Source organism: Delphinus delphis, chromosome 15, assembly GCF_949987515.2.
Source record: "Delphinus delphis chromosome 15, mDelDel1.2, whole genome shotgun sequence".
Lineage (NCBI taxonomy): Eukaryota > Metazoa > Chordata > Mammalia > Artiodactyla > Delphinidae > Delphinus > Delphinus delphis.
In genome coordinates, this window is record NC_082697.1 from 83,899,655 (window position 1) to 83,922,346 (window position 22,692).

The following is a 22,692-nucleotide window of genomic DNA, read 5'->3' on the forward strand; positions in this document are numbered from 1 at the left end:
TCTGGGCCCTAAATAAGGTTCCATGTAAGGGCCTCTGTTCCAGGGCTTGGAAGGGTGCTGGTCACTAGTGGGTAGCAGACGTGCTTCATTTAGTGAAGTCCATTGTACAGTGCCCGTTTCATGGCAGTCAGCCAGGATGGAAGAGTGAGCACCAGCAGGTCCTTGACTTGTTCCTCTTTCTCCTGCCTTTAAATCCATTTCTCCTGCTGAAGTTCTGGTGATTCTCAGCAGTGTGCTTTTCCTTCCAGAAGACAAGCAAATGTGGAGTTACTTTAACGGTTAAAATACCCACTGGGTCATAACCTGAAAGAAGGTGAACATCGGTGAATTTGCTGCGTGTAGGCCCCTTCCACCTTTAGATTGATAACATTTAGGCAGCTGGCAACAAACTCCTAATTGTAGGTTCATTTTAGGTAAAATTACTCTGAAGGGAACACAGAGATAGTGCCTTCTGTTTCTGAATCTCATTCCCCATGCTAAAGAGGGAATGTTTGTACTGTCATGTACAAACAGACAAACAGCTTCCCCCCCAAAATAACGACCTTGAGAAAGAAAGGGGCTCTTTCATCTTTAGGCCCTGCCTGGTGTCTTTACTGATGCTTTGGTGCCTCACACCTTTTCTGAGCTCCCAGGGAGCCTAGATGAGAAGTAAGAGGGCAGCAGCAGGAGACAACCCCTGTGGTCTGGGTGTGGGCTGGTCCTCATTGGTAACGTCCCTGCCGCCATCCTGAGATAAGTAAGAGTAACTGTACTCGCACATGCTTCTCCCCACTGAAGGCCTACTAGTTATATGGGTGGGAGGTTGTAGGGCTTTGTGGCTCAGTTCTTGTTCATACCTTCCTTATCCTTTTCCTTGTTTTTCTGACCCTTTATATTTTTATTGTGTCTGCTTGTTTTAGTGGGTAATTTAAAAATTTGCAGGATTTTGGAAAGAGGTGGGTTGGACTATTTGAATGAATGTAAGGTGTTTAAGGAGAAATAATGTTTGACAGAAGCTAAAATCTGATGTGCTCAATCAGAAAGTCTCCCTGCTCTATGGACATGGTGCACAAGACTTCTGCCTTGTAGGAAGTTACACTCACGTGGACAGGGATGTAGAAAACACACCCGGAGATGCTTCCTAGTTTCAGCAATAGCATGTCTTCCCTGTGCCACTCCCCAAACATGATGATTGCTTTGGGAGGGTATGCTGACTGAAGACAAAGTCAATTCTCCGTGGATTTCTCTTTTTTTTACTTTTTACTATAAACATCAAACACATATAGAAGTAAAGATCATATTGTAAAAAACCCCTGCTTACTGTCACTCAGCTTCAGCAATTATCAGCTCCTGCCCAATCTTGTTGTATTGTATTTCCACCCCTACACACTTCTCCCTCCCAGACTGTTGTGAAGTAAATTCCAAGCTTCATTTCATTTTTTTCATCCATAGGTATTTCAGTATTTATCTTTAAAAGATAAATACAGAGACAAAATAATTTTTAAAACACAATCAAAATACCATTATCGCAGCTTAAAAATTAACATCATCAGATATCCAGTCAGCATTCAGATTTCTCTGAATATGTCAAAAATCTTTAGCTTGTTTGGTCATAGAGTTCCAAGTAAAATCTGTTTATTGCAGTTGATTGATAACTTCTTAAATCTCTTTTTAAAAATCTGTAAGCTCTCTCTCTTTCTTCCCCCTTTATTTTTCCTTACTGCCTATTTGTTGGGGAAAACTGGATTGTTTTATCTTACAGGTTTTCACAGTCTAGATTTTGCTAACTGCACCCCTGCATTGTAATTAAATGATTCCTCTCTCCCCTCAGTTTTGTATAAATTGATGGTTACATCTAGAATCTTGATCAAACTTAGGTTTGATTTTTTTTTCTCTCTCATGAATTTTAATTCTACTTCTGCCACTTTGGTGTGTGACTTTGAGCAAGTGTCTTAAACTTGCAGAGCTTCAGTTTTCTGTTAGTAAATAGTGGATGTCTTAGATGGGTAATGTGAGAATTAGATGAGATAATATATAGCAGGCCTATAACACAGTGCCTCACATATATCAAGTTTCAGTAACAAGTTCCCATCCCTTCACACTTCTCTCTGTGTGCTACAGAATAATTTTCAAACCATTTGACTTAACGGTTACTCAGTGCTATCTTCAGAGTTGGTCCTTAGTGTAGTACAAGAGCACAAGAGCCTTGCGTGGTTCGGCCTCCTTAGGTTTGCAGCGCTGAATTCATGCTAGAGAGGCCTGTGACCAGCAGGGCCCACTTTGGTTTGTTGCAAGCCTGTGGTATGGAGGCCCAGAGTGCAGGAAGACTCTACCCGCATGTGTGTGCACTTGTGGATATTTTAGCTCCACTCTTTTTATGGGTGTATCCTGTGGGTGAGCTTCTTGGAGACCCCAGTGCAGCTGCAGTAATGTTTCTTCTGGTTGTAAAGTTCTGTAGGGACAGAAATGCTGTCAGCACTAAGTGTTTTCAATGAATAACTTCTAAACTGGAGAGAACTGGTCATCCTTAAAATTCACAACAGGAACTACTTCTTAAAATGAATGTTTATTTTTATCAAACTAATTAATTTCCATAGTTTAAAAAAGCAGGGACTTCCCTGGCTGTCCAGTGATTAAAACTCTCTGCACTTCCACTGTAGTGGGTGCGGATTCAATCCCTGGTCAGGGAACTGAGATCCTGCATGCTGTGCAGCGCGGCCAAAAATTTTTTTTAAATAAATAAAATACAATAGTGGCAAAATGCTCATTTATAATTTTGTAAATGGCAGGCTGAAGCCCCCTTCTTCATCCTCTTCTATATGTTTTTTTTTTCTGGTATTTACCTCCACATTTATGAACATATTATTATGCTTGATTCATTTGTTATAGTTTACTCTTTATGGTAGATGGAGGTTCTAGATCTAACACACACTCATCTTTTAGATGCATACAGCTTTTTTTAAATCTGTTTTTAGAATTGTCATTATTATGACTATGGAAATGTTCACTGCTAGGGCAAGTAATGTACTATGATAACGTTTCCTTTTTTTGAATTTTGTATTTTTCATAGAGTTAAAAATCAGTTGCCTTGGTTTTTTCATTTGCTTTTTTTTGTTGTTTTGTTTTTTTGACTCTGGGTAAATCTTTCCACACCCAACAACTTGAAAGTTGTTCTTATTCTAGTTTTGCTTATTGTCTAACCTGTCAATTCTCATTTCTTTTTTTTTTCTTTTTTTCAATTAAAGTTTACTTGCTGTACAGTATTACATAAGTTACAGGTGTACAGTATAGTGATTCACAATTTTTAAAGGTTATACTCCATTTATAGTTATTATAAAATACTGACTATATTCCCTGTGTTGTACAATATGTCCTTTTTAGTTTACTTTATACCTAATAGTTTGTACCTCTTAATTCCCCATCCCTATATTTCCCTTCTCTCCTTTCCTCTCCCCACTGGTAACCACTAGTTCTCTGTATATGTGAGTCTGTTTCTTTTTTGTTATATTCACTAGTTTGTTGTATTTTTTAGATTCTACATGTAAGTGATATCATGCAGTATTTGTCTTTCTCTGTCTGACTTATCTCACTTAGCATAATGCCCTCTAAGCCCATCCATGTTGTTGCATATGGCAACATTTCATTCTTTTTTATGGCTGAGTAGTATTCCATTGTATGTATATTCCACACCTTCTTTATCCATTCATCTGCTGGTAGACTCCAGTCTGTTCGGATTGTTCTTCATGCCTGCTGCATAGCTGTTATCTTGGGAATTCCCGTTGCCTTTTGACAAAGATTAATTTTCTGTATTCTAGATCCTGACAACTTTCTGTGTCTTCCTTTACACACTCATGTCATGCTTGACTGATGGTTCCACTGGATTGAAAATTATTTCCCCTCCTAATTCTTCTCAATAATTCTGCCCCAGATGAGACTACCTCTTTCAGGCAGTTTGTTGAATGCCTGCCATAGGTCACACATTGGGAATGTCACAGTAAATATAGAGGTTCCCTTCCTTCATGGAGCTTAATGCTAGTGGACAGGGCCATCTTTTTTAACCCACCCCTTGACTTCTCTTCTCTGAGGTGGTCGTTCTCAGGGTATTGACTACCCAGGCTTCCTAGATTTCTCCGTCTGTGTACTTGAATGGTCATCTCTGTCTCCATGCAGGTAACATATCCCTGTCTCTGGACCTGACCTTTCTACCAGGCTCCACAGAGGAGTCTCTGTCTACTTCTCAGCTTTTGCATCATCACATGACCATTGTTGTGTTTTTAGGTCATCCCTTAAAAGAAGTTTGGCTGTTGTCAGAGATGGCCCAAAAATCTTACCAGACTGTATCCTTGATTCTCAAAACGAATACTTTGAGTGGGTATTTGATTTGTGAGTGTGAGAAGGCTGGAGGGAAAAGTGCCAGAAACAACAAAAGGAACATTTTTAAGATTTTTTCTTCATTATCTGTTCTGTGTTCTTCCTGCTAGGTTTTTGGGGTACTTACTTTGTGGTAGTTACTGACTAGACCCTGAGGACACTGACATGCGTAGAATACAAATTAGCTTCTTTCCAAAGAGTTTTCAGTCTGTTTGAGGAGATTAAAGTTTAAAAAAAAGGCTAAAGCAATGTGATGAGTATTATAAAATAGAGTGAATAAAGGTGCATGAGGGCACTAGGAAAGAAATGAAGATGTCATTTGAACAAGGTCTTAAAGATGCTTTCACTAGAGGAATAATATGTGAAAGGCTAAAAGGTAAGAAAAAGTAACTGTGATGCCTTTTGGTTGTGTAGGTATGAATTATAACTAGCAGGTCTCGAAAGGAAGGAAATCTGATTCTCTAATTTTATTTGTCTACTGGACCGTTAGTCAGTAGGATAAGTAGGGAGTTACCTGGTGGTCTAGTGGCTAGGACTCGGCGCTTTCACTGCCGTGGCCCAGGTTCAGTGCCTGAGGGGAACTGAGATCCCGCAAGCTGAGAGGCACGACCAGAAAAAAACAAAAAAAGATAAGTAATAAATGTTAATATAACTATTAAGGTAAGATTTTGGAGGTGTCTTTAATTTTTAGGCAACATTTTGTTTTAAGGTACAGCTTCCTGACAAGTATGAGTTTGTGTTCATATATATGGATTTTTTTTCCTGCTAACTAGAAACAGTATTAAATGAGACCAAGGTAATGACCTCAGTTCTTGCAGTCAGGAGCCTCTATGTTTTTTGTTTGTTTGTTTAATATTTATTTATTTGGCTGCACCACGTCTTAGCTGTGGCATGTGGGATCTTTTAGTTGCAGCATGCAGGATCTAGTTCCCTGACCAGGGATTGAACCCAGGCCCCCTGCATTGGAAGCGTGGAGTCTTAACCACTGGACTGCCAGGGAAGTCCCAGAAGCCTCTGTGTTTTATGACAGTGTAGTGTGGTTGAAAACCCAGTAGACTACCTACCAGTTATGAGCTCTGAGTTCACATTCCAGTAATCAGTTGCTGATAAATGACATCTACCGTTTAATTACCTCATTTTTAAAATGCAGATAATAATAACTTATCCTGCCTCCTTTCCTGGGTTTTTGCACATAGCCCTGGTTCAAGGGTGGGGTTTTACCTGTAGATAAAACTTGGTATAGGTTAGTAGTTTTGCAGCTGAGTACAAACATGTGACTTTAAGATTGGTGCCTAAGGATTTGTGGGGAACACCTTGGGTAGTGGGACAGAAAGAAGAAACAGAAAGCAAGGGAGGAGGCACTGCAGCTGTGGAGGACGTTGATCCGGGATATAGAGAGGTGGCAAGATGAATCTTGCTGTTGGCCAGCTCTTGATGGGGTTTCACTGAAATCTGAGGGCAAGGTGATGTCAAAGAGAGGAGCTTTAGTTCCGAGACTGGCCTGACTTCCTATACTAGCTTTAATTAAGGTTTGACTGGGGGCAAGTTCCTTTCTCTAAGCCTTGCTTCCCTCTACTGTAAAATAAATAATACCTCCCTCAGAGGATTGTTGTGAGAATTAAATAAGTAAGGACTTGAAAGGGCCACATGTAGTGCTTAGCTTATAGGAGGCACGCACAACGAATGGTAATTCCCTTCTGATTCCCAAACTTAGGAGCTTTGAAAAGGAAGGGAGGTAGGAGGTAGATTAAGATGCAGGGGTGATCCTTAGAAATCATGAATTCTGTCTGGGAAACGCTGAACTGCCAGCATGCTGGGTGGGGCCTGTGAGACATCCAAGTAAAAGCAATTCATTGGTTGGCTGAATGGACAAAAAAGGTGGGAAATACGAACTGGAGAAGGGATTTTGAGAGTCGTCAGCATATGGAAGGTGACCTTACCAGCCTGGATGAAGTGTACCTAGAGAGACTGTCGGGTAAGAAGAGAGCCAAGGCTGCCTTGAGGACTCCCAACATGGAAAAACTAGGTAGAGCAGCAGGCAGCGAGGAAGGAGGAAGTCAGGAGAGTGGAGCAGGCAGCATTGTTCGTGCTGCTGAGAGATCCAGTGAGGTGAGGAGTTAGCCCCACGTTAGGAAGATTAGCAAGTGGAAAGGTGGGGTAGAGGCCAGGTTAGAGGGAGTTGGCCGCTTGTGGGAGGCGAGGTGATGGAATGATGTACAGATTGCTCTTTTGATAAGTTTGGCTACAAAGAAGAGGAAGAAGAAAAGGGCTGGTAGCTGGAAGAGGAAGGAGGTCAGGGAATGAAAGGGTTTCTTTTTTTTTAAGATGGCAGAGACTTGAGCACCTTTAAATGCCTATTGGAAAGATGTAAAAAGGGGGAGAAGCTAAAGGAATGGAAGAAAAGGGATTATCACTGGCATAAGAATTTTGCACTCCCGTGTTCAGTACAAAGTGGGGATGTGGGTGAAAGCAACGAGAATGTGGGGGAAGTGGAGGAGGGAGTGTTGACCAGGGAAACACCATGTAAGATGCTGCCTGTAAAGTATAACTTGTAACCATTTGTTACGTGATTTAACCTGTGTTTATTTAAGGACAGCTTCAGTAGTTTCTGTTTTCTTGTGCACCTTTATCAGTAAGCATTTGGTTCTACCATTATAGCAGTTGTTGAAAGAGAAAATGAAAACAATAAAATGCTACCTGTTTATTTTGCTGCTGCCTTTTCTGGTAAGCCATGTAGGGAAGATAGCTGTGAGTCACAACGAGATTTAGGGATTGCCGATGTTTCATGTACTTTTTTTGTCCCATTTACAGCAGTAACCTTTCCCTTTCTCAATTTTTAGGCCTTTTCTGATGCCATTAAAAAATGGCAGGAGCTATCGCCAGAAACCAGTGGAAAAAGAAAAAAGAGAAAAGAAATGAATCAGTATTCTTACATAGATTTCAAATTTGAACAAGGTAATGGCCAAATGTGAGTGTTGCTGATGGTGTTTGCAGAGCCGTCTGCTCCCACACAGCCTGTAAGGGGAGTCGTGGTGTGGCTGCTTAGAAGTGCCCTGTTACAGCAGTCTGAGGAGTGTCACTGACATGACTGCTCTGATGGCACATTGGTGTTTTTAGAAAGTGGCTAGTTTGTCATCTTTCTGTTTAGGATACACCATGACAGGAAAATTGTGTGTAGTGTTAGATTCACATGTGGAAAAGTGTTTGGGGACATTCTTCAGCTTGGGGGGAAAAGAGGTCTTGAAGGTTTGACAAGAATTAACCTTTCACTACATAGTAAAAGCTAGACCAGTGATTGATTGCTTACTGCAGAGGAGTCACTTACACACCTGAGAGAGAGTAGCTTCTACACAGAAAAAAACCAAACAGCTCTTAAACTGCCCCTTAAGCTGTTTATTTAAAATTCTGTTATTCATATTGATGAAGTAACTGCTGAAAGCTCTTTCAGAGAGGTTATTTCAGGTCTAACTCCCCACCCCCCGCCAAGGTAAACTTGCTGAATTTTGCAACAAATTTGATCTTAGTTGCTTGTGTCTAAGAAAAGAGTCCACTTCAACTTTTCCTGTAGATTATGTCATAAATAAGAATATTTCCCTTTTCTTTTCTCCTATGTGTCTTTCCGTTACAACTGTAATTAATTTCATGACTTGACTTCAGGTGTGACTAAATGAAAAATCCATGAGATAGTTATAGAGTTGGAAAGTATTTGAATTTTTGAACTCTTCAGGATCTAAAAGAAAACGTCCTAGGCTCTGACTTCTAAGTTCACCAAGCTACTCTGTGAAGCAGTGCTCTCCTGACATGACATTCTCACAGATCTGTGGCAGAATGGAAGTGGGGACTGTGTATAGGTGGTTTTTCATTCAGCTGAATTCATCCACAGTTTACTAGGCATCCCTAATACATAGTCATTTAGTATTTGTTTCTGACTTTCAGTGGTAGAGAAAAGAAAGTACCACTTCACAAGATGATCTACTCCCTTGTTGGTCAGCTATGTCTTTTAGAAAGTTATTCCTTTATATCAAGCCAAAAATGTACCTTCCTGGGACTTCCCTGGTGGCGCAGTGGTTAAGAATCATCTGCCAATGCAGGAGACATGGGTTTGATCCCTGGTCCGGGAAGATCCTGCATGCCACAGAGCTACTAAACAGGTGCGTCACAACTACTGAGCCTGCGCTCTAGAGCCCATGAGCCACAACTGCTGAGCCCACGTGCCACAACTACTGAAGCCCACATACTTAGAGTCCATGCTCCGCAACAAGAGAAGCCACCTCAATGAGAAGTCCACGCACCACAACAAAGAGTAGCCCCCACTCACTGCAGCTAGAGAAAGCCTGCGCGCAGCGACGAAGACCCAACACAGCCATAAATAAATAATTAATTTGAAAAGTAAAGTCGCTCTGAAAAAAATTAAATACTTAGATGTGAATCTAACAATACATGTACAGGACTTATGATGAAAACTACAAAACAATGAAGAAAGAAATCAAAGAAAATATAAATAAACGGAGAAACATACTGTGTTCATGGATTGGAAGACTCAGTGAAGATGTAAATCCTCCCCAAATTGGTACCATGCTTAATGTAATTTCTGTCAAAATCCCAGCAAGATTTTTTTGTAGATACAGGCAAGGTATCCTAAAATTATCCTAAAATTTATATGGAAAGGCAGGGTACTAGAATAGCTAAAATGATTTCTTTTTTTAAATAAATTTATTTATCAGTAGTTTTGGCTCGAGGGCTCTAGAGCATAGGCCCAGTAGTGTGGCACACGGGCTTAGTTGCTCCGCAGCATGTGGGATCTTTCCAGACCAGGGCTCGAACCCATGTCCCCTGCATTGACAGGCAGATTCTTAACCACTCCGCCACCAGAGAAGTCCCAGTGATTTTTAAAAAGAAAAATAAAGTGGAAGAAATCAGTCTACTGGATTTCAAGACTTACTACATAGCTACAGTGATTAAGACTAGGTGGTCTTGGGACTTCCCTGGTGGTCCAGTGGTTAAAAATCCACCTTCCAATGCAGGGGACCACGGGTTCAATCCCTGCTCGGGGAACTAAGATCCCACATGCCGCAGGGCAACTAAGTACGAGCGCTGTAACGAAAGATCCTGCATGCCGCAACAAAGATCCCATGTGCTGCAGCTAAGACCCAATGCAGCCAAAAAAATTAAATAAAATAAATAAATACTGTTTAAAAAGAAAACCAGGTGGGCTTGGCAGAAATATAGACAGATAGATGGAACAGAATAGAGAACCAAAAACTGGTTTTCTAAATAATGAAAAAAAATGTTTTAATTTTAAAAACTAGTGAGAGTAAAAAAAAAAAAAAAAAAACTAGAGTGAACAAGAGAAAAGAGAGGAAAAATAAAGTGTATCAATGTATAGTAAATATTGATAAAATCAAGAGATTATCAAAAAGGTTTTTTGAGTAAATAGAAAATCTGGATGGAATAGACAGTTTTCTAGAAAATGTACATTACCAAATCAACCAAAGAAATACACAAACTAAATCAGACCAACTGCAAGATTTGACACTTGTCATTTTGTTAGCTTTTATTCTAAGTGTTATTTATTGTAAATCTAGGTACTGCTCTTTTCTGTCTTTGAAATTTTCAAAATAAAAAAAATTTTTAAACATGCATGAAACACATGTGCATCTACCAGAATGGCTCGAATTAAAAACTGATGTCATCAGGTGCTGAGGACAATGTGGAGTGATTGAAACTCACATACATTGCCGGTGGGGGGAGAGTGTAAATTGGAACAGACACTTTGGAAAAGTAGCACTGTTTTCTAAGCTGATCCAGCAATTTTACTCCTTCACGTATTCTCAGCTGAGTTGCAGGCATATGTATAGCAGCCCTGGTCATAATAACCCAAAACTGTAAACCTGCCTGTCCTCAGTAGTGAATGCACAGTAAATTGTGGTATATTCACACAGTGCAGTACTGACAGGCTAGGAGAGACCTTCCAGCTGGATTATAATAAGCAGGAGCGAGGGAGGGGTGGAGAGGAAGAAAGTCGGGGAGTGTGTGGAATGTTAGGGAATGGTAAGGAGCCCAGTTTTCCCAAAGAGAATGTGTTATGGGAAAGTCACTAAACGTCCTCTGTAGGACCAGGCCACAGAGGACTGGGATGGCTGCCTGGATTCCTAGCAGAACAGTTGTCTGCATGACTTTGCATTGTCATTTATCTTCTAGGTGACAAAAAAATAGAAAAGAGGATGTTCTTTCTGGAAAATAAGCGGCGACATTGTAGGTCTTATGACCGGCGTGCTCTCCTTCCAGCTGTGCAGCAAGAGCAGGAGTTCTATGAGCAGAAAATCAAAGAGATGGCAGAGGTAGGAAGATGTGTTTGGAATGTGTTTCTGGGATTCTGGTTTGCTGTTAGGGCATAGTATAAAACTGTCTTGGAAGATTTGCCTTTTCTTTCAAGTGGTTCATTTGAATAAACTATAAAACTTTTAAAAGGAAAACAAAACTAGGTTTTGTAATGATACTGACTGAAGTTCACAGTTTCATAAATCAGATTTATGTTAGAGAATTTTAATTGGAGCTTAGTAAACACATCTGTTTCACCTCCTTCACCCTCTAATGGTGGAAATTAGAGGAAATGGAGGAAAAAACAGAGAGATTCCATTTAGCTCTTTAATTCTTCCAAATATACTATCAAATGTGCAAGTCAACTGGAATATACATATGTTGGCTATTTAATACAAACAAACCTTGGAGATATTGCAGGTTCAGTTCCAGACCACCGCAATAAAGTGAATATTGCAATAAAGCTAGTCATATGAATTTTTTGGTTTCCCAATGCATAGAAAAGTTATGTTTACACTACACTGTAGTCTAGTAAGTATGCAATAGCATTATGTCTAAAAAAAATGTCCATGCCTTAATTAAGATATACTTTTATTGCTAAAAAATGCTAACCATCATCTGTGCTTTCAGCGAGTCATAATCGTTTTGCTGGTGAGGGGTCTTGCCTCAGTGTTGGTGGCTGCTGACTGATCACAGAGTGGTGCTTGCTGAAGGCTGGGGTGGCTGTCCAGATTTCTTAAATGTGACAATAATGAAGTTTGCTGAATTGATTGATTCTTGCTTTCATGAATGATTTCTCTGTAGCATGCAGTGCTGTTTGATAGCATTTTACCCACAGTAGAACTTCTTTCAAAATTGGAGTCAGTCCCCTCAAATCCTGCTGCTGCTGCCTTATCAACTAAGTTTATGTGATTTTCTAAATCCTTTGTTGTCATTTCAACAATCTTCATAGTATCTTCACCAGTAGTTTCCATCTCAAGAAACCGCTTTCTTTGCTTATCAATGAAAAGCAACTCCTTGCCTGTTAAGGCTTTATTATGAGATTGCAACAATTCAGTTCTAATTCTAGGTCTCTTGCTGTTTCTGCCACATCTGCAATTAATTTCTCCATTGAAGTCATCCACACGTATTGGGATCAGCTTCTTCCAAACTCCTGTTAGTGTTGGTATTTTGACATCTTCCCATAAATTATGAATATTCCTCTTTGCATGTAGAATGGTGAATCCTTTCCAGAAGTTTTCAGTTGACTTTGCCCCAGATCCATCAGAGGAATCACCATGGCAGCTATAAGCCTTACAAAATGTATTTCTTAAATAATAAGTCTTGCAAGTCAAAAATTACTCCTTGATCCATGGGCTGCAGAATGAATGTTTTGTTAGCAGGCATGGAAACATTAATCTCGTTCATCTCCGTTAGAGCTCTTAGGTGACCAGGAGCATTTCAGTGAGCAGTAAAGGAATATTTTGAAAGGAATCTTTTTCTGAGCAGTAGTTCTCAACAACGAGCTTAAAATATTCAGTAAACCATGTTATAAACAGATACGCTGTCATCCAGGCTTTGTTATTCCATTTATAGAGCACAGACAGAGTAGATTTAGCCTAATTCTTAAGGGCCCTAGGATTTTTGGAATGGTAAAAGGAGCACTGGCTTCAGCTTCAAGTCATCAGGTGCATTAACCCCTAACAAGAGAGTCAGCCTGTCCTTTGAAGCCAGGCATTGACTTCTCCTCTCTAGCAGTGAAAGTCCTAGATGACATCTTCTTTCAATATAAGGCTGTTTTGTCTACATTTGAAAATCTGTTGTTTAGTGTGGCCACCTTTGGTTAATTACCTTAGCTGGATCTTCTGGATAACTTGCTGCAGCTTCTACGTCAGCATCTGCTGCTTCACCTTGCACTTTTATGTTATGGAGATGGCTTCTTTCCTTAAACCTCAGGAATCAACCTCAACCTGCTTCAGACTTCTGCAGTTTCCTCACCTTTCTCAGGCTTCATAGAATTGAAGAGAGTTAGGGCCTTGCTTTGGATTAGGCTTTGGCTTAAGGAAATATTGTGGCTGGTTTGATCTTCTGTTCAGACCACTGAATCTCTCTCCATATCAGCAGTAAGGCTGTTTCACTTTCTTATCATTGTGTGTTCATTGGGGTAGCAGTTTTAATCTCCTTCAAAAATTTTTCCTTTGCATTCACAACTTGGCCAACTGTTTGGTGCCTAGCTTTTGGCCTATCTCGACTTTTGACATGTCTTCCTCACTAAGCTTAAATTGTTTCTAGCTTTTGATTTAAAGTGAGATGGGCCACTCTTCCTTTCATTTGAATGCTTAGAGGCCATTGTAGGGTTATTAATTAGCCTAATTTCAACATTGTTGTGTCTCAAGGAATAGGGAAGCGGGAGAAGAGGGAGAAGGATGGGGAATGGCCAGTCAGTGGAACAGTCCGAACACACATGACATTTATTGATTAAGTTCACTGTCTTATATGGGTGCAGTTCATGGCACCCCAAAACAGTTGCAATGGTAACATCAAAGATCACTGATCACCATAACAAATACAGTAATAATAATAACGAAAAAGTTTGAAATACTGCGAGAATTGCCAAAATGTGACCAGAGACATGAAGTAAGCAAATGCTGTTGGAAAAATGGCACTGATAGACTTGCTTGATGCAGGGTTACCACAAACCTTCAGTTTGTTTAAAAAAAAAAAAAGGTACTATCTGCAAAGTGCAGTAAAATGAAGTGTGCCTATATGTGTTTTCTAGACCAGCAACTCTCAAGTTTGCCCCATGGGTCCCTGGGTTTCCCAAGACTCTTTAGGATGTCTGCAACGTCAGATCTCTTATCGTGATAAGACGATATTTACCTTTTTCACATTGTTGAATTTGTACTGAGGAACAAAAGTAGTGGTGCCTTAGCATGAATCAAGCCAGTGGCACCAAACTCTACTGGAAATCATTACTTTCTTCACCACCATGCACTCACATTTTAAAAAACAACAAAAAAAGCCCATGTCGTCTAAAAATGTATTTGATGCTTTGATGAAGCAGTTGAAATTATTACTTTATGAAATTTTAACCCTTGAAAACATCTTTTCAATACTCTGTATGACAAAATGGGAAGTACAGTTGTCCCTCCATATCCACAGGGGGTTGGTTCCAGGACCCCCACCACAGATACCAAAATCTATAGATGCTCAAGTCCTTTGTATAAAACGGCTTAGTATTTGCATATAACCTACACACATCCTCCCGGATACTGTAAATCATCTCCAGATTACTTACAACACTTAATACAATGTAAATGCTCTGTAAATAATTGGCAGCACACTGTAAATTCAAGTTTTTCTTTTTGGAACTTTCTAGAATTTTTTTCCCCCAAATAATTTTGATTTGAGGTTGTTGAATCTGTGGATGCAGAACCTGCATATATGGAGGGCCGAATGTATGCATAAAGTGCTTTTGCTGCATACTGGCTGACTATGATGGTTTTCTCAAGGAGAAGCATTTGTAACATCGAATTGCAAGCTGCTGAATTAGGCCCTTCTCCCTACCCCCCCCCAAAAAAAACCCCACCATTTTTACTTGAAAAAATGACTGACAGAAAAACTATGATTATTCAAAATTAGGTATTTAGCAGGAATTTTCTCAGAAATGAATGAAGTGATTATTTATGTCCAATGATAAAATTCTGGATCTCAAACAGAAATTGGACTTTTGGAGAATTGTCATCTTGATCCATCCGTCATAGAGTTACCTGTGACTGTATCTGTTACATTAAAATCTGTTAGTGTAGCTTGCAGTTCGAATAGATATTTCACCCATGCATGATTTTATCATAAACACTGGTTCACTGAATTATGTAGACCTTCCAGATGTTGGCACATTTCACAGTATAGTATCAAAACACCACATTTGCTAATATCACTGCCAGCCTCATCAGAGAAGTGTTGAAGTATTGGCAAGATGGTTGTGGTCATCTTTTTGATGTCCAAATTGTCCCTTCTTTGGCCAGTGGCGTCACCTTCAAGTTAGTTCCTCTGTCCTGGACCTAGTCATCTTTCTTTGACAGTATCCTTGCTTTCTGGCACACCTGGTGATCCAGGTTCAACTTCTGCTTTTCCTAACCTGGACCTGGAATCACCAACTTTTCCAAGATGTCATATTTTCTTTTAGTGGAAGTTCATACTAAGATTTTTATTTCAACTTTGGTTTATAGGGTTTTTTTTACTTCTTTCATTTTACGTAAGCATTTCTTTTCTCTTATGCTGAAAATCTTGGCTCTTAATTACATTACCATAATGGCTTATTTCCTTTATCCTATGTTGTATACTTAGTAGATCCCAAATAACAACCCAGTATTATTACCAATAATGTTGCTAAATACGGTCTAGGATTTATTTATAACTTAGATTAGGGATTTGAAATTAAAATATTATGAAGTTACTTGAAATAAGTGTGTGGTTATGCCATTAACTTGGTAAGCAAAGAAGCTTGTTTCTGTTTATTTTTAAGTTTTAAGGAATTGGTTTTTAATTTCTTTTTCATTTAATTCTGTTGTTCAGTTATGTAAAGTATTTTTAAAGTCAAAACTATAAAACAAGGAACATTCAGAGAGATCTAGCCTCTGTCCTGTCTGTCCTCCCCATGTCCTCTAACTCCTTCTATACATAAACCATTATTAATAGTTTTTGGGTTGTCTTTTCTTATTTTATGTAAAAGCATATATGTGTGTATATATATATATATATATATATATTTTAAAACCTTTCTTTCTTATTAAAAGGTACACACTGTTCTACTCTAGCCTTTTTCACTTAACTGTGCTTCTTGGCAATGACTCCACAGCAATCCATGGAGATTTTTCTCTTTCCTTTTCAAAACTGCCTAGTGTCCCATTGTCTGCAGTACCAGAGTTGATTCAGTTATTCGCCTACTGAGGGACACTCAGGGTTGTTTCCAGTTTTTTGCTATTATAAATAGTGCCATGATAAATAACTTTGTGCATACATCATTTCATATTTCTGCCCCAGGGTAACTTTGGAATAGATTCCTACAAGTGCGATTGATGAATTGGAGTGTAAATACTTATGTAACTGTTATATGGTGCCAAATTCCCCTCCATGGTGGTTGTACTGTTTTGCATTCCCACCAGTAATGTACAAGAGAGCCTGTTTCCCGCTAACCTCACCAACAGAGTATGTTTTCAAGCTTGGTTTTTACCCACTCAGTTTTTTTTGTTTGCTTATGCTATGCTGTACTCTTCATAAATGTTTTATGTCAGTCTTTTATTCCTTCTATATTTTGAGTCAGATTTAAGGAAGTTTTCCCCATATATTCTAGTACTTATATCGTTTCCTTTTTCATGTGTAGTGTTCTGATGCATTTTAAATTTACTCTCAGGTAACTTTTTAAACTACTAAACTATGTAACTGAAGAGATGACTATTAATAATAGGGTTTTTTTATGTTTATGAAAGTAAATGCTAAATGGTTTGTGGCATCTTGACTAAATTTGCATCTGCGTGTATGGTTTTTTGTTCCTCAGCATGAAGACTTTTTGCTTGCCCTGCAGATGAATGAAGAACAGTATCAAAAGGTAGTTAAAATCTCACCTAATCAATTTATTCTGGGTATTTTCATTAGCTGTTTTCTCTTCTCACATTTCCTGAGCATTTTGATGACAAATTGGTTCCTGTATAACCTTTGCTGTTGATCTGCTGAGTTTGAGCTTCAGCTAAGTTACAGTCAGGTACTTAAACCATTATAGTCACTCTTGCTTCCCAATTGGATCAGATTTGGAGGGAAGATAATATTGTTAGAGTCGTGCCTCTTAAAAAACATTGCCTGGAATCCATTGGATAGACTCTTAGAGCAAAATTTAGAATTCACGTATCACTTATAGGGTTAGAAGGAAGAGATGTGTCTAACCTCAGGCCAGATGGCTTTTGTATGATGTCAGCCATCCTCGTGTAGTGGCCTTTTCTAACATGGTAGAAATGGACTAGTGACTGGATCAGTCACTGCCCTTAATAAAAAGCGTAAGTTTTCTGGTACTCGCAGTACTTGAGATGCTGCTTTATATAGCTTCAGTAGTCACTTAAGATAAAGCTTGTGCTGAGTTGTGACCCCGTCGCACTCTTGTCTTATAATAAGGAGCAAAATCCAACATTTTTTTTAAAATTTATTTTATTTATTTATTTTTGGCCGTGTTGGGTCTTTGTTGCTGCGTGCAGGCTTTCCCTACTTGTAGCGAGCGGGGGCTGCTCTTCGTTGCAGTGCATGAGCTTCTCATCGTGGTGGCTTCTCTTGTTGCAAAGCACAGGCTCTAGGCGTGCGGGCTTCAGTAGTTGTGCTGCACGGGCTCAGTAATTGTGGCTCACGGGCTCAAAGCGCAGGCTCAGTAGTTGTGGTGCGCGGGCTTAGTTGCTCCGCGGCATGTGGGATCTTCCCGGACCAGGGCTCGCACCCGTGTCCCCTGCATTGGCAGGCGGATTCTTAACCACTGCGCCACCAGGGAAGCCCAAAACTTTTTAAATAATATCCCTCATGCCACTTGTCTCTGACTGTTATGTTAACATCTGATTATAGATGTTACAGTTCTGCTGGTACCATGAAATTCATGAATATGATAACTTTATACAAAGGATGATACCAAGGAATACCCCCAAAAAACATGAAAATCTCACTGTCTTTAGCTACATATTAATATTTGTACTAGCATCTTAAGCTAGTTTTATACAGCAAAAACAGCTTGGGCTTCCCTGGTGGCACAGTGGTTGAGAGTCCACCTGCCGATGCAGGGGACACGGGTTCCTGCCCCAGTGTGGGAAGATCCATGGCTGGGCCCATGAGCCATGGCCGCTGAGCCTGCGCGTCCGGAGCCTGCGCTCCACCACGGGAGAGGCCACAGCAGTGAGAGGCCCGCGTACCGCAAAAAATAAAAAAAAGAAAAAAGAAAACAGCTCATCATTGTTTTATGGCTTCTAGGGATTGCTTTTCACCTCAGAATGTACTTGGAGGTGGGGGAATATGAAACATGGCTGCCCCCTCTACTTGCGTGTAGGGAATTTCATGTGTGTTTCTGGTGGCTTGCAGGATGGCCAGTTGATTGAGTGCCGCTGCTGCTACGGGGAATTTCCATTTGAGGAACTGACGCAGTGTGCAGATGCTCACTTGTTCTGCAAAGAGTGTCTCATCAGATATGCCCAAGAGGCAGTCTTTGGATCTGGAAAGGTAAGAACCATACAGTGTGTCCATACATAGGAAATATTCACAGAGTTTGAGGACACCACATTTATAGACAAGTGTAAATGCCTCATGGAAGTGCCTTTTCTGAGGTGATGTGGAACTCTGCTAAGACATGCTAATGTGTGTGATTCCTAGACAGCCTTTGATTTGTGTGATTATGTTGGTTTGAAGCACAGAAGATTTTTTTTCAGGGAATGGTTTAATTCTTCCATGCTCTCATGCCCAGCGCACTGGAGCACCAAGTTCTTCAGTTATCTTCTGTTTGAAATTAAAATGAAGGATGAACTCAAAAAGAGAATCTTGCATATGAGGCTGCAAATTAGTATTTTTTTAACAAAATTTTTAAAACATTTTATATAGTTGTATTAAAATGAATAATATTTTTAATTATTTATTATTTTTGGTTGTGTTGGGTCTTCGTTTCTGTGCGAGGGCTTTCTCCAGTTGCGGTGAGCGGGGGCCACTCTTCATCGCGGTACGCAGTCCCTCTCACTGTCGCGGCCTCTCATTGTGGAGCACAGGCTCCAGACGTGCAGGCTCAGTGGTTGTGGCTCACAGGCCCAGTTGCTCCGCGGCATGTGGGATCCTCCCAGACCAGGGCTCGAACCCATGTCCCCTGCATTGGCAGGCGGACTCTCAACCATTGTGCCACCAGGAAAGACCCATAAAATGAATAATATTTTATACAAGATTATATTTCTCTGTCCAAAGTCAGTTTCTCTTGACACCAACATACAATATGGAAAGGAGTTTTTTGTCTTAATGAACACTTAAAAACCAAAATTGCTTTTCATAAATGCCCCACCAATAATCAAACCACTTGACATCAATTATTCTAAAATCAGTTGTAATTCAGTCAAGGACTGAGTAGGCAGGGGTTTTTTTTGTTTTTTGTTTATAAATGTATTTATTTATTTTTGGCTGCATTGGGTCTTTGTTGCTGCAGCAGGCTTTCTCTAGTTGCAGCAAGTGGGAGCTACTCTTCGTTGCAGTGCGCGGGCTTCTCATTGTGGTGGCTTCTCTTGTTGCAGAGCACGGGCTGTAGGCGTGCGGGCTTCAGTAGTTGTGGCACGCGGGCTCAGTAGTTGTGGCTCACAGGCTCTAGTGCACTGGCTCAGTAGTTGTGGCGCACGGGCTTAGTTGTTCCACGGCATGTGGGATCTTCCCAGACCAGGGCTCAAACCCGTGTTCCCTGCATTGGCAGGCGGATTCGTAACCATTGTGCCACCAGGGAAGTCCCCTGAGTAGCAGTTATTGAGCAGAGTAGTTGTGATTAGCAGAATATAGGCATAGTTTAAAGATATTGTAAGTTCGGTTCCAGGCCACTGCAGTAAAACAAATATCACAATAAAAAGAGTCACACAACTCTTTGATTTCCCAGTGCATGGAAAAGTTATGTTTACACTATACTGTAGCCTGTTAAGTGTGCAACAGCATTTTGACAATCCCCTTCCCTCCTACCACTCATCTCTGCCTTCCAAGAGGTTCGGAACTCCAGCCTTTCCACAGAGTGTAGAGGGAATCAACTTGCTTATCATGAGTATCTGCTTTTCAGACACTGAGCTGTGACTTTCCTCCTCTAATCTGCTAAGTGATTTATCTTTCCTCATCTACTTCCCATCTTCATATATTGTGGTTTAGGCTGATAGACGTCCTCTGGTAGAATCAAAGATGGACTTTGTGTTTTTGTTTCATGGTTTTCTTGTTCTGAGTGTGGTTTCTCAGAGAAGAGGGGACCTTTACCATCTCAGACTCTGTGTTCCAAACCACGATTTATTTGCTTCCCATTGAAAGATGCATTTAACCACTGAGGTTTTTTTGTTTCTCTGAAAACTTGGTTAAATTTTTTTTTTCCCTTTGCCTCCTGACCGTATCATTCTAGTCAGAGCTCAGCTGCATGGAAGGCAGCTGCACATGTTCATTCCCAACCAGTGAACTGGAGAAGGTGCTTCCCCAGACCATCCTGTATAAATACTATGAGCGAAAAGCAGAAGAAGAAGTTGCTGCAGCCTACGCTGATGAGCTCGTCAGGTGGGTCCTCAGAGTCAGAGTGTCACTTGTCAACTCATTCCCTGTTAGGTAGACTGCCTGGGCCCTTTCATTGGTGATGAAAATTCTGTAACAGAGCTCTATCTCCAGGTTTTCTGGCATTTCTTGCTTTTAAAAAAAGAGAATAATTGTATTCATAGAAAAATTTGCAGTTTGTATTTTTACCTACATTCCTTGGCACCTCTTAATCATCTGGCTTATAGGTACAGTCCTTGTGCGTTGGTTAGAGGAAAGATAACATGTGTAAGGAGTTCTCAGAGAGGTATGTTAAATATTGAGTGGTTTGCACTGAGGCAGAACCCAGAATGGCACCTGCATTTCCTGGTGAGAGCCAGCACAAAGCAGAGCCTCAGTCCATGTTTTAATGAAAAGTTAAGGAGCGAAAGGAGGTGTGGCTGTCCAGCTGAAAACTCCATCTCAGTATGAATAATCACATGGAACAAATCAGGCTTTAATATTCTGAATAATATTCCTTCTGCTGTTTTGATTCTAGGTGCCCCTCCTGCAGCTTTCCTGCTCTGTTGGACAGTGATGTGAAGAGGTTCAGTTGTCCCAATCCTCGCTGCCGAAAGGTAGGGAGGCAAATATTTTTTCTAGATTCGTATTTGTATTATGGACTGCCTTTGTGGCACAGATATGTGCTGGGTGTCTGCATGCTGACCCATGAGGAGGATTTGAGTGCTCTCCTTTTCATGAAAGCAAGTGAGGATTGGTTCTTTGTGAATGGCGGCTGACTTTGTTGCAGAGATGGGGGCCACTTACAGAATTTTAATCACATAGCTCTGGATCCCTGTTTTATGCCATCTGCCTAAAGGGCAGATACTGCAGTGTAAAATGTAAAGGGTTCTGTGTTTATTCCACTGTGCCAGTATTTTTCTTGCTCTTTCTCCACCCTCTTATGCTCAAATACTTCTTTTCTGTGTGTGCACATGAGCGTGCACACACTTCCTGCCACTTGAAAAGTCCAAGTGGTATTTCTTTGATTAAAGAATTGGGTGTCATGGTGGCATTTCTGTCACATGCGGTAGATGATTCACTCAGCTGTTCACATAAGGACTGATTGTGTCAGGTGAGACCAAAGCTGTCTAGTTGCCTTGCTGCTGAAAGTCTTTCTTCCCTTTAGACTCCTATGCCATGAACTAAGAATGTCTTGAAATTTGTCAACCATTTATAAGCCACTTAAGAGTTTTTAAGGAATATAATATTGGCATCCACATAGACAAGTATGTTTTAAGCCATTTTCCTAAAATAGAATGATCAGAGTTGAATATTATAATATCTCCACCTTTTGGGGAGTGAAGAAATGAAAGTAGATATTGGAAAAGGAAGAAGAAACTACACTGATAGACTAAAACCTTACTCATTTTGTTTTCAACATTAATATTTCTGTGTAAAATCTGGATATTTTCTTACAATTGATGTATCCATTAGTAATTTGTCCCCACCCCAGGCTGTTGCTATAACAAATGTTTCAATAGTCTCTGGAATCTTGGAACTAAGAAAGCAGACTCACTGACTGTCCTGTGTGCTTCCAGTGTGTTCAGCTCTAGAATGCCTGGGAAGGCAGTGCCTGAACTAAGATACAGAGAGCAAGGGAGGTAGCCAAGGGAAGAAAAGGGTGGGAGTAAAGTGAAAGTGAAGATGTGGAATGTTGTAGGTCCAAGGAGCAGTAGTATCCTGGACACTGACGTACTGGGAGTGTGAAGAGAAAGGCTTACGAGCTGGGAGGGGCCAGAGCCATGCAGGCCTTCAGCACCATTCTGAGGCAGGAGGATGGGGGAGTGAAAAAGCAGGGAGATCTGTTTGGCTGTTGAGTAATCAAGGTGAGGGATGCACATCACTGTCACCCGCCTCTGGAGTCTCCAGGAATTGCTAGTTTGAGCTAGGAATTATATTTCCTGGTATGATTCCAAATTAGACCTTGCCAATGAAAGTGCTCATATATGATTTGGAATGCCAGAGACAGTTACAGGAATGTATCAGGGTACTTATGAGTCTGAAACAGCATCCCGTGAGTATTTTGAGGATATCCAGCCTGGGATATCAGTAAAAGCCTCCTAGAGGCTCTTAAGATGCTAGGCAGAAAACCCAGATATTCTGCTTCCTCTCTGTGGGAGGAATATACTTGCCCTGCTGAACTTGGAGGGGGCCGTGTAGCTTCTTTTGGCCAATGAAATGGGTGAGAGGTCACTTGGAAAAACAGTGGTAAAATAAATGCTTAGGGGTGATGTCAGCAAGGTGGTGGAATAAGTAGCCCCAAATTCTCCTTCCCCCACAGAAACACTGATTCAACAATACATGGACCAGTTTCCTTTGTGAGAAATCTAGAAACCAGTTACAAGGCTCCTGCACTCCATACAGGGCAGTTAGCTGCATTGAGGCCTGTAGGAAAATTAGTGGAGCTCACTCCCCAGAGCCTGTCCCCCAGCACACATAGCACACATGGAAGGAAACACCTAACTCCTTGCTTCTCCTTGGGGAGGCAAAGAGCAGACTAGAACATACATCTAACATTCAGACTTCTCAGAGAGCTTACCCAAGGGGCTGGCTTATGTCTTTCCTCAATCTAAGCACCGACAGGAGGGAGCACCAGGTTTCAGATCCTCAAAAACAAAGGCAGTGGTTTGGACTAGCATACGCTCCCTCACCTTTGCCCCTTTCCTTGGCTTAGTGTAGAAGAAGCAGGAGAAAACCCCCAATTCCCAGCTTCTGGTTAGGGAGGGGAAGAGT

At 40.6% G+C, this 22,692-nt stretch overlaps 1 protein-coding gene across 6 annotated transcripts in view; it reads left to right on the forward strand.

Moving 5' to 3' along the window:
• The window catches only part of RNF216 (ring finger protein 216), a 171,715-nt gene that overhangs the window by 52,824 nt on the left and 96,199 nt on the right, over positions 1–22,692 (forward strand). For all 6 annotated transcript variants that reach the window (XR_009522175.1, XM_060032496.1, XM_060032495.1 and 3 more), the window contains exons 8-13: positions 7,191–7,305; positions 10,552–10,691; positions 16,211–16,261; positions 17,761–17,898; positions 19,796–19,944; positions 20,456–20,534. Coding sequence is in view for 5 of the 6 variants with exons in the window: in XM_060032496.1 (XP_059888479.1) it covers positions 7,191–7,305; positions 10,552–10,691; positions 16,211–16,261; positions 17,761–17,898; positions 19,796–19,944; positions 20,456–20,534 (672 nt within the window). In the remaining variant the exon portion in view is untranslated. The remainder of the gene's footprint in view (positions 1–7,190; positions 7,306–10,551; positions 10,692–16,210; positions 16,262–17,760; positions 17,899–19,795; positions 19,945–20,455; positions 20,535–22,692) is intronic.